At 43.2% G+C, this 12,165-nt stretch overlaps 1 protein-coding gene across 11 annotated transcripts in view; it reads left to right on the plus strand.

Moving 5' to 3' along the window:
- SYNE2 (spectrin repeat containing nuclear envelope protein 2) overlaps positions 1-12,165 on the plus strand; it is a 342,533-nt gene that overhangs the window by 72,557 nt on the left and 257,811 nt on the right. For all 11 annotated transcript variants that reach the window (XM_047864572.1, XM_047864571.1, XM_047864576.1 and 8 more), the window contains exons 3-6: positions 10,435-10,496; positions 11,692-11,787; positions 11,878-11,955; positions 12,044-12,136. In XM_047864572.1, coding sequence (XP_047720528.1) covers positions 10,435-10,496; positions 11,692-11,787; positions 11,878-11,955; positions 12,044-12,136 — 329 coding nt within the window. The remainder of the gene's footprint in view (positions 1-10,434; positions 10,497-11,691; positions 11,788-11,877; positions 11,956-12,043; positions 12,137-12,165) is intronic.

Raw genomic sequence — 12,165 nt, forward strand, 5'->3', positions numbered from 1 at the left:
TCGATGGTTGCATACTGTATTATGAGTTACGTTAGTCAGGAGTTAGCTTTTAAACCCTGCTTTTCTCTTTCAATGGGCGAGATCTCAGTCTTGGTCCTACTTGCCTTACTGGCTTGTTTGTTTGCTTATAGTTGGTTGCAAGAAAATGTGTAGTAAAATGCCCCCCTGCTTTTTTTGTTAGTTAATAGTTTCCCCTTTTATAGGTGAGTAAAATCCTTTTCCTGTTTATTCTTCAAATATTTTAGGCTTTTCTTGTTTTGGTTGCACGTGCCTGTGTATTTTTATTCCCTTAATTTGCTTCTTTATTATTTTTATTAAAAAAAATTTTTTTTTTCAACGTTTATTTATTTTTGGGACAGACAGAGACAGAGCATGAACGGGGGAGGGGCAGAGAGAGAGGGAGACACAGAATCGGAAACAGGCTCCAGGCTCCGAGCCATCAGCCCAGAGCCCGACGCGGGGCTCGAACTCACGGACCGCGAGATCGTGACCTGGCTGAAGTCGGACGCTTAACCGACTGCGCCACCCAGGTGCCCCAAATTTCTGTTTGTTGTCATCTCCATGAACAATAAAAGAGGTGGCCTTGTTATTTTTAGTCCCCTTTCCATCCAGAGCAGCTTGATTAAGATTCTTTGAGATGGCCAAAATGTGTTGCATTATTTTCTGGATGTAGTTATCCTTACCACTTGTGTCCCAGTGAACAGTGAGTTGGGTCTCGTTACAGTACATGCCCTTTTGTTCGAGGCATTTTATTTGTTGAAGAAAGAAATTGTCCAGGTGTTATTAACACAAGGACTAGGGTAACACATAGGCCTAGTAACTGCTGCCAGTAAATTCTTCTTCTCCATGCAGTAATATAGTTTGATCCTTCATTAATACTTTCTTTCTTTCTTTCTTTCTTTCTTTCTTTCTTTCTTTCTAATTTTTAAAATGTTTATTTCTGAGAGAGAGAGAGAGACAGAGACAGAGACAGAGTGTGAGCAAGGAGGGGCAGAGAGAGAAGGAGATACAGAATGTGAAGCAGGCTCCAGGCTCCGAGCTGTCAGCACAGAGCCCAACACGGGGCTCGAACCCACGAACCGCGAGATCATGACCTGAGCCGAAGACGGACGCTCAACCGACTGAGCCATCCACACGCCCCTAAATCTCTGCTTTTTTAATTGCCAACTTAAAACATGAAGTTGTGTCATGTTCATTCCTTTAATTTACATATGCATACGTTCATTCAACAAATATTGACTGAGTGCCTTCTACTTGTGAGGTATTCTACAAGCTAGCGGCCCAGTGACCAACCAAACAAATCCTTGCCCTTTTAGAATTTATGTTTTTTAAAAATATTTAATCTATCTAGAAGGATGCACAGGGAACGGTTAATTAATGTTGTCTCTGGGAAAGGAAAATGGGAGGTTTGAGTGAAGTTAAGATTAACTTTTGAGTCCCGCTTGAAAAATGTTTTATGAGTATTATATAGTACTTTCTAATCACAAGAAAAAAACCCCAGTGAAGTATTGTGGAAGACTAGACCCAGAAGAGATTATATCTATTTCTCTTTAGCCAAGGGGGCATTTGAACAGAGTATGTCTTCTTTTAGCAGATGTGGCTTGAAGAATGCCCAGCACGTCTACTGTGCTGAGTGCTGGGGTTGTTATGAATGCGGAGGGACATGGGAGGATTGGCCATTCCAGAGGGTACACAGCATGGGAATGCAGAAAAGAGAGGTTTTTTTGAATGAAACTTACCTGGGGAATTGTAGATATTCTAGTTTGCTGGGAAAGCAGGGTACGAGCAGAGAAGTCATGGGAGACGAGTCAGGAAAAAAGCAGATTGGAGCCAAACTGTGAATGACCTAGAGTGTTAGGCTAAGAATTTAGAGTTTATTCTCTAAGGAATTGAGGAAGGATCAAGAGATTTTAATGGGGAGAGTGGCAGATCAAAGGAGGGAATCCGGAGCCAAGTGCCATAAACCTGGTAGCAGCAAGCCAATAATAGATGGGGAAGAAGTTCCTGGATAGGAGATTACAGAGCTTCCTCAGTGAACTCCTGCAGTAGAGAGGACATTCTTGGATGAGCCGCACTGTGATAACGCGTGGCTCTGTGTTTAAGTGAAAATGTCCATCAGTGATTCTCCTATCTGAGAATTCTCGTATTTGAACTCTTACCGCAGGGCAGAACTGCTGGAGTCAACATTTTAATTAATTAATCAATTTGGAGTCAACATTTTGGATGAATTCGGGTGCAGCTGGTCTAGTAGCTGTGGTAGTTTTACAAGGAGCTTTTTTTTTTTTTTTTAATTTTTTTTTCAATGTTTATTTATTTTTGGGACAGAGAGAGACAGAGCATGAACGGGCGAGGGGCAGAGAGAGAGGGAGACACAGAATCGGAAACAGGCTCCAGGCTCTGAGCCCTCAGCCCAGAGCCCGACGCGGGGCTCGAACTCATGGACCGCGAGATCGTGACCTGAGCTGAAGTCGGCCGCTTAACCGACTGCGCCACCCAGGCGCCCCATACAAGGAGCTTTATAATGAACTTAAAATCCATACTCTTTCATTATGCTCAACTCCATTTGTTTTCATGTAAATTCCCTTCCAGCTAAGGATATGTGCTGCCAGCTCACAAAGGGCAGATTGAATAAGAACAAACTCAGGGATTAAATGTATTTTTATGGTAATGACCATCTAGAGGAAACCTTTGCCTCCTAGGTCTTGCTTCTCAAATTCGGTCAGATATTTTCCAAGAATGATAAGGATATCTGTATGGGCCTGAGTAAAATTCACTGACTGCGTTTTCCTACGTTATACATACTTCTTCTTTGCCTTAAAAATCAGGATGGAGAACTTCTCATTCTCCATTCTCTCGGCATTTTACAGAGAAATCCATCATTACAATAGATTTTCTTATTCTCTTTAATTCTTTCCCTTTTTTATCCCTAAGATTGGCTGATTCTATTCTTCTACATGCCGTTTTGAGAAGAGCCTTATTATTTTATTAGAAAGTTCTCCCCAGAAATTACAAAATAAAATCCAGCAGCTAAAAAAAAAAAAAAAAAAAAAAATCTCACTCAAATTAAGTTGCTTTAGAGCAGTTGGTTCTCAATTATTTTTTTCCCAATGGGTCAGCCTTTGAAAAGAACAAATGACTAGTTATCCTGCCATAGGGTGAGTTATTTGGCTCTGGTTCCTGCTGAATTAATACCGCTTTTCAGGGATAAGGCAGTAAGAAAATGTGAGAAAAGTGTGTCAAGGGATAAATAAAATGGCACGTACTAAACCATTTAATTCAGCCATTACAAAGGTGTTTAATTGTCCTCGGGACATCTTTGTTTGCTGTTAAGCAAAGGGTCCTTGTTGCATTTGAAGGGTTCTGATTTCTAGGATGATGAGGTGTTCTGTAAATTTGGACAATGAGTTAGTTAAAAGCCATGAAGTTTCTTTTCTAAATCCTTTTCTGAAGATCTCATTTGTGCTCCGTTTCCTTTGCTAACTGGAGAGGACCGGTGGGGATTTGGTCTGACTGCTTCTCTTATTGTTTCCCCCCAGGTTTCTATTAGATTTTATCAAATTAGGACAGGAATAACTTAGGGTTTTCATTGGAAACATTTTGATGATTTTCAGTTTATGTCCCTTTCGGGATATATATGTCAGTCCAACTTCGGATTAGATGAAGTGCTCCCAATTTGAATGAGACAGTTAGAGCCGTGGTTTCACAGCCTCTTTTCTCAGCCTAGGAAAATTCATTCCTCAGTTCGCTTAGGACATCCAAGACCCTTTTTGTCCAATATCACACGCAAATGAAATGACCCTCTTCTATTACCTGGAAGGAGTTGGGAATGACTGAGGTTTCCAGGTGGATGTGGAATACTAAAACTCTTCGGGAATATCAAGTTCTTTCTGCACTCAGTTTTGTGCCAGAGGTTTACCCCTTCCAAGATTATTTTATCTGCCTTCCAGAAATGTCCTCGTCCTTCTCCGCCATGTAACTCTCTTGAAGGAAGTGCGGACTCTTATCTCCTGCACCTACCAGTGTGCCTGATTAGTTTCTTTTTCACACTTTATCACCTAGAAAGAAAGATCTCTCTTGGTCCCTTAAGGATAGGAAGAGAGTCATCTTTGGTTTTTTTGTTTGTTTTGGTTTTGAATTGGATTTCTGCTTTATTGTTATAATAATGGATAGGTCCCTCCCCGCTTTTATCCGTGACCTTGATTAATGTGCATTGTGTGCAGGTAACTTGATCCTGGAATCATAAAAAGCTGTTCTCTAGTTTTTTTCTGTTGAGCAAAATTAGCCTCCAATACAATTTTCGTTTGAATGTTTAATGTTCAAACATATGTTTAGAAATTTTTTATATGTTTAAAAATATAGTCCTAGCATCTACTGATACTCTTTAACATGTTTAAGTGTTTAATATCTATGTTTAAAAATGTTGTATCATCTACTTATACTAGGAGAAAAAGCAATGAAAACGTATCAAAGACTCTAGAAGATTGCATAACATTTTGAATTATAGGACAAAATTGTGGTTCTTTGTAATTCTTTTGCTAAGTGAAATTTATATGAAACAAATAACTCTCAAAAGCCTAAACTATCCACTTGGCTTGCCAGGACTCAGTTCATTTCAGCTAACAATTACTAAGCACCCTGTACTTTGTAAATCACTGGGCTATACCTAATTTAAGTTGGTAATACAGAAAAATGAAATGGATTAAAAAAGATAAGAAAAAAATCCAGCCAGGCTAAGTGCATCTTTAATCTCTAATCAGCCGTGCTTATAAACGCCTGAAGATACATTTACTCAGATTCTCTTCAGTTCCTCAACCTGAACTCTCATCAGATTAAAAATTTTTCTTAATTATTTTATGAAAATTTTTTTTATGTTTATTTATTTTTGAGAGAGAGAGAGAGAGAGAGAGAGGGCGGGCCAGGAGGGACAGAGAGAGAGGGAGACACAGAATCTGAAGCAGGCTGCAGGCTCTGAGCTGCAAGAGGGGCACAGAGCCCATCATGGAGCTTGAACTCACGAACCAAGAGATCATGACCTAAGCCAAAGTCAGATGCTTAACCGACTGAGCCACCCAGGGGCCCCTAGATTAAAATATTTTTAGGAATTCTAATTAGATGTCATGTCAACAGTTTCAGTCTGATATAACTGTGGTGGCTAGAGATTAATTAAGCAGAGTGGAAGGGAGTCAAAGAAGAACAGTGTATTAGAAGATAGATCAGGTAATTTTTTAGAAAAGGAATATAAACGCATAATGGTAGATTTGACCTTGTCAATATAGTAAATCAAATATAACAGTAAAATGATTAGAAAACTTGTTTTTTATTCATTTAAATTTAGTTATGTGGTTCTTTTTCACACTTATGATTTAGTTTTATTATTCATTAATTTTAATCGGTTTAATATCACTAATTAAGTTATTGTTATTGTTATATTATTATTCTTGTAGCAAATGTTTTCTTTAGAGTCCTTCTGGGCCAGGTTCCTCTAGGCACCTGGAATAGGTCACAGACAAAACATCTTTGTCTATGTGGTGCTCTGCTTCTGGTGGGAGAAGAGCAAGACGTTAAACAATAAACACACTACATACGTAACTTAGGTAGGATGTTTAAAGGTGGTAAGTGCTAGAAAAAAACAGAGCAAACAAAGGGAAGCAGGACTGGAGGTGTTACAGCCTCAAATAGGATGGGAAGTAGGCTTGCGGAGATATGTGTAGTAAGAGCACTCCTGGAAGAAAGGATGGTTAGGGCGAAGCCCTAATGTAGGATCGTTTCTAGGGAGTTCGAGAAAAACGGGGAGGCCGAGAGAGTCTGGAGTGGAATGAGCAAGAGGGGCGCCTGGGTGGCTCAGTCGGTTAAGCATCCGACTTCGACCCAGGTCATGATCTCACAGTTTGTGAGTTCAAGCCCCGCATCGGGTCCTGTGCTGACAGCTCGGAGCCTGGAGCCCGCTTCGGATTCTGCGTCTCAGGCTCACACTCTGTCTCTGTCAAAAAGAAATAAACTTAAAAAATTTTTTTTTTTTTTTTTTAAAAAAAGGGATGAGCAGGGGCGCCTGGGTGGCGCAGTCGGTTAAGCGTCCGACTTCAGCCAGGTCACGATCTCGCGGTCCGGGAGTTCGAGCCCCGCGTCGGGCTCTGGGCTGATGGCCCGGAGCCTGGAGCCTGTTTCCGATTCTGTGTCTCCCTCTCTCTCTGCCCCTCCCCCGTTCATGCTCTGTCTCTCTCTGTCCCCAAAATAAATAAACGTTGAAAAAAAAAAAAGTTTTAAAAAAAGGGATGAGCAGAGGGGGTGGGGGTCAGCCTTGCGGCCATCTTCAAAAAAAAATTTTTTTTTAAATGTTTATTTATTTTTGAGAGTAAGAGAGACAGAACGTGAGGAGAGGAGGGGCAGAGAGAGAGGGAGATATAGAATCTGAAGTAGGATCCAGGCTCTGAGCTGTCAGCACACAGCCCGATGCGGGGCTGGAACTCACAGAGTGTGAGATCATGACCTGAGCCGAAGTCAGATGTTTTACCGACTGAGCCGCCCAGGCACCCCATCTTTTTTTTTTAAGTTTATTTATTTATTTTGAGAGAGAGAGAGAGAGAGAGAAAGAGAGAGAGAGAGCAAGCAGGGGAGGGTCAGAGAGAGAGAGGGAGAGGGAGAGAATCCCAAATAGGCTCCATGCTGCCAGCGGGGCTTGAACTCATGAACTGTGAGACCATGACCTGAGCCTAAATCAAGAGTTGGATGCTGGACTGACTGAGCCACCCAGGCGCCCCAAGCCTTGCATCCATCTTCAGGAGTGAAGTGAGAAACCCTTAAGGGTTGTGAGCAAAGGAGTGTGAGTTACCATTTTAGTAGCACCACTCTGGCTGCTGCGTTGAGAATGGTACTTAGAGGGCAAGGCTGGAAGGAGGGAGACCTGCTAGGGATTTAGTGCAGGCTTCCAGGTAGAGGTTGTGAGAACGGTAATATCCTGAATACATTCTGAAGGGAGACCAAAGAGGATTCTCCGAGGCATTGGATATGAAGTGTGAGAGAAAGAGAGAAGCCGACTTGTGATGGTGGAGGAAAACCAAGAGTGTAGGGTCCAGAAAGGTGAAGGCTGAGAATCGACCGTTGGTTCTACTGGAAGGTGGTTATTGATGACCTGAATTCATGGTGCCCTTGATGAGGGAGCAGTTTTGGAGGAATGGCCGTGGTCTGATTGGTGTGGGTTCGGTTAAGAGAGAGTGAGGAGGAGGGGACCTGGAGAACACGGGCGACTCTGTCTGAGGAGTTTTGTCATAAAGGGCGGCAGATAAGTAAAGCAGTAGTTTGTGGGAACTGGGGTCAGAGAGGTTTGGTTTTGTTTTTGTGGTGAATTAACAGCCTGGATCTACACTGATGGGAATGGTCTAAGGGAGAGGGGGAGAAGAGGATGATACAGGAGAGAAAGGAGGCAATGTCCTCGAGCAGGCATAAAGGGATGGGATCTGGGGAACGGGTGAAGGGATCAGCTTTAGGTCTGAAAAGGCCAGGTCATGGCGTGCTAACAGGCTGGAGGCAGGGACATTTTGATAGGTGGATTGGACAGGGAATGGATGTGCTCTGGGAGCAGGGTCTCAGCTGAAGAGTGAGGATGGGAGAGGAGGTGTTGGAAGTTCGAGGAAGAGACGCCCTACTTGGGCGTCATGGTGAGACCAGTCAGCACAGGGACAGATCTTCTTCCAGCCACATTCAGGAGGATGGGTGTTGGTACGAGCGAGCGGAGTGTAGTGATAAAGAGCCAGGAACACACAAGAAGGCACAAGGAGGTGTTTGTAAGAAGTGATCATGGAATTGAAAATGGAAGAGGATGAAAGGTAGGATATCAGTGGGAGCGAGGGACAGTGAAAAGCTGGCAGAATCAATGGCGCTAGAATGAACTGAAAAGATAAGGGCTGTTGTTCAGAAATGAGATGCCTGAAATTGAGACCTCCAGGAGTTGCAGTTATTAGTAATGATGAGGTCTGGGGTATGACCGTGACAGCGAGTGGTTGAAGCAGAGCAGAAGACAAGTTTGTTGCAGAAGAAGAACGGAAGAAATGGAGAGGCCAGGAGCTTCCTCAGTTGTATGCTGAAATTGCCAAGAAAGAGAAATTGTGTTGGAGAGAGGACAGCGGGGAAGGAATTAAATGAGGAATGGCGAGGAATGACAGAGGTCAGTAGATGACTGTGACCGTGGAGATGGTCTGATGACATGAGAGTCAAGACTGGAGCACTTTGGGGACAGAGAGAGTGGAGAATGATCTGGAAGTGAGGAGCAAGGACCCCGTGGTGCAAGGGGTATAAGAGAGCAGAGCCAGCACTTGAGGGGGTCAGATTTCAGCAAGAGCAGAGAGAAGACACCTGTCCGAGAGGGTTTGGACACTGGCGACTTTGCTGACGGTGTTCTACAGGTTCATCACCAGTGGAAGGGCCTCCCGAGTTAAGAAGAGGTGGGTGATGAGAAAAACTGGGGCGTGTGCAGAGTCTTAAGGACATCAGAGTGAGAGAATGGAAGGGAACCTGACAGCCTGGAGAGTGTGTGCAGTGTGTGTGTGTGTGTGTGTGTGTGTGTGTGTGTGTGTGCGCGCGCGCGCGCTGTTGGACATAGCAGAAAAAGAGGCATACTGGGATGAGAGCTGGTGACCTCGAGGTAGATGGTGGTGTCAGGGCTGTGAACATCGGGCCCAGGGAGGAGTGAGTGCCTGGGCTGACACTTGTCCCTGTCCAGCCGGGCGAGGACATCTGGGGAAATGGAAACTCAGTCCTGGTGTGCAGGGCTAACCCTTGAGTGCGGAGTTGACATGTCCGCAGGAGCTGAGGGGGTAGAAGGCTAGTGGGGAGCTTGGAGTTGGTGTAGGGCCTGCCCCTGCCCCTGTGAGGACAGGAAGACGTACCCTGAGTGTTTCAGATCTTGCCCTTGACTCCTGTCCTGCTAATAAAAGTGGGCACTTCTCAAGTGAATCCTTAACGGTCTCTGGAGGTGAGTGCTTATTACCTTATTCCCAAAGGAAATTACTGATGTCACACAGCTGCTTAGTAACAGAGGCAGGACTTGAGCCCAGGTGTCTCTGACTCTAACTGCAGCTCATTTACAGTTAATTCAGTGGCTATATATCCTCCATGATAAATACTCTGTCGAGACTAAACCGCTCATGACTTTATGAACCTTTTATTTATTTGTTTGTTTGTTTGCTACATTTATTTTTGTTTGGTTTAAGAGAGAGAGAGAGAGAGAGAGTCCCAAGCAGGCTTCACACTGTCAGTGTAGAGCCTGATGCAGGCTCGAACTCATGGACAGTGAGATCATGTCCTGAGCTGAAACCCAGAGTTAGACGCTTAACCAACTGAGGCACCCAGGCACCCTTATTTATTTATTTATTTATTTATTTATTTATTTATAAAGGATTTTTTTTTTTTAATGTTTATTTTTGAGAGAGACAGAGACAGAATGTGAGTGGGTTAGGGGCAGAGAGAGAGGGAGACACAGAGTCCGAAGCAGGCTCCAGGCTCTGAGCTGTCAGCACAGAGCCTGGTGCGGGGCTCGAACCCACGAGCTGTGAGATCATGGCCTGAGTCGAAGTCGGACACTCAACTGACTGAGCCACCCAGGCGCCCCTGTTTATTTATTTATTTAAAAAAATGTTTATTTATTTTGAGAGAGAGAGAGAGAGAGAGAGAGAGAGAGAGAGAGACAGAGAGAATCCTAAGCAGTCTCCACTGTCAGCACAGAGCCTGACGCGGGGCTGGATCCCACAACCATGAGATCATGACCGGAGCTGAAATCAAGAGACTGGGCCACCCAGGCACCTCCTTCTTTTTCTTTTTTCTTTTTTTCTTGAATGGGGTTTGTCTTTAAATACGTATGGCTTTGGCTTAGACTGAGAGTGCCTTTGGGTTGGGAAGTCTCTCTCCTCACAGTTCCTTGTACAAGACCGTCAAGGCCATGTGAGGACTTAATTCTTTTGTCAGTAAAAAGTATTAAAAATCATTGTCTCGGGGCGCCTGGGTGGCGCAGTCGGTTAAGCGTCCGACTTCAGCCAGGTCACGATCTCGCGGTCCGTGAGTTCGAGCCCCGCGTCGGGCTCTGGGCTGATGGCTCAGAGCCTGGAGCCTGTTTCCGATTCTGTGTCTCCCTCTCTCTCTGCCCCTCCCCCATTCATGCTCTGTCTCTCTCTGTCCCAAAAATAAATAAACGTTGAAAAAAAAAATCATTGTCTCTTGTCAGCTAACCTGCGGTGATAAAATAAATAAACAAATAAATAAATAATCAACATGCTATTTCCAAACCACTTCTTGAGCAAACATCCGAAAGCTAGACCAAGTCCTAGAAAGCTGGTAAAACTGTGGAATACACACACATCCCCAGAAGGATAGACCTTTGAGGTTTTGATAAGTTTAAAAGGGTTTCTGAGGCTTTTTATAACTGCTGTTGTCTCTTTTCAATAGCTGAGCAGGAAGACACTCAGAAGAAAACCTTCACCTGCTGGATAAACTCACAGTTGGCAAAGGTGAGGATAAAAAGAACAAATAAAGCTATAAATATATTTAAATTGCTTCTCCTACTCCCTCCCTTTGGGTCCCCCAAATGGTACTGGGGAGGTGTCAAAAAGGTTGAAAGAATGTGCTGAAGTCGCCGTGATCTTGTTTAGATGTATTTGTCATTCTTTCCCAACACAAAAAGGAGACACTTTTGCTAAGGATATGGGAGATCAGGGAAAGCAGCAAGTCTCTTTTATCAAATGTGATAATAATAGTAATAATGATTCGTACCTATGTATGGAGGGTTATGTGTTAAACAGTGTCCTAAGCTCGGTAAATATAATGAATTTGCATCACATTTACATGACTTTACAACATCCTCATGAGACTATTATTCCTGTTTAAAGAACAAGGAAACTAAGGAAAAAGAAGTTCTGTGACTTGCCTAATGTTGCACTGTCACACCACTTATAAGTGATAGTGCTGGGATACAAACCCAGCAGTGTGGACCCAGAGGCCTTTTTTTCTTATTTTTAAAAAATGTTTATTTATTTATTTTGAGGGGGAGGGACAGAGAGAGAGGGAGACAGAAGCCCAAGCAGGCTGTGTGCTGTTAGCGCAGAGCCCAGTGAGGGGCTCGAACTCATGAACTGTGAGATCATGATGTGAGCTGAGATCAAGAGTCGGATGCTTAACTGACTGAGCCACCCAGGCGCCCCAAGGCCTTGTTAATCACTGTGCCATCCTGCCTCTCGGTGATGCCAAGTGCCCGGAATAACCTAGATATAAAATGAATAAGCCTCTTCTCACAGGCTCCCCATCCCTGCACAATGCAATTCTGAAAAGGGTAAGTTCATAAACAGATTACTCCATAAATGTAATCTACTCCCCAAATGGGTCACTGTTGGCGTTTTTGAATGTCTTTAATGCCGCCTCTATGCACAGGTTTTCAGCTCTCAGCGAAGGTACCAGAGTGTGGTGCTACTGGAAATTTGCCATGAGATAAATTAAATTCACTACTTTTCTTACCGTGCTTTGACATAGAACTTTGTGTGTTCTCTCTCATTCTGTTACTTAAAAATCACTCTCATTCTGTTACTTAAAAATCACTACCGAATTTGAGCTTTTGTGAAAACACAAAGCGCATTTATTGATGAGAATCCTAAAGGTATTATGTTTTTGGACCAAAGTTTGAATGAATGTTTTTCTTGTGACCTTTTGTAGCACACTCCTCCCTCGGTTGTGTCAGACCTATTTGCGGACATTAAAAAGGGGCATGTCCTCCTGGACCTGCTAGAAGTACTCTCAGGACAACAGTTGGTGAGCTTTTTAAGTGACATTAAAAGCCTTTTATTGATTAAAAATTTTTTTTCATATTTCTAAGTGATATCTTTTGCTTGAATTTCATAGCCTCGAGACAAAGGATCTAATACCTTTCAGTGTAGAATCAATATAGAACACGCCCTGACATTCCTAAAAAACCGATCAGTGAGTATGAATTTCATCGGAAGATTCACAGGAGAAATTAATGCAATGAAATATTTTCTCCTTTGAACCCGTGTTTCTTCTTTTCCAGATCAAGCTAATAAATATTCATGTCACTGATATTATAGACGGAAACCCGTCCATCATTCTTGGCCTAATTTGGACAATTATACTGCACTTTCACGTAAGTAGTGTGGTGGTGTGGAAGTTATT

This window comes from Prionailurus viverrinus, chromosome B3 (assembly GCF_022837055.1).
Source record: "Prionailurus viverrinus isolate Anna chromosome B3, UM_Priviv_1.0, whole genome shotgun sequence".
NCBI lineage: Eukaryota > Metazoa > Chordata > Mammalia > Carnivora > Felidae > Prionailurus > Prionailurus viverrinus.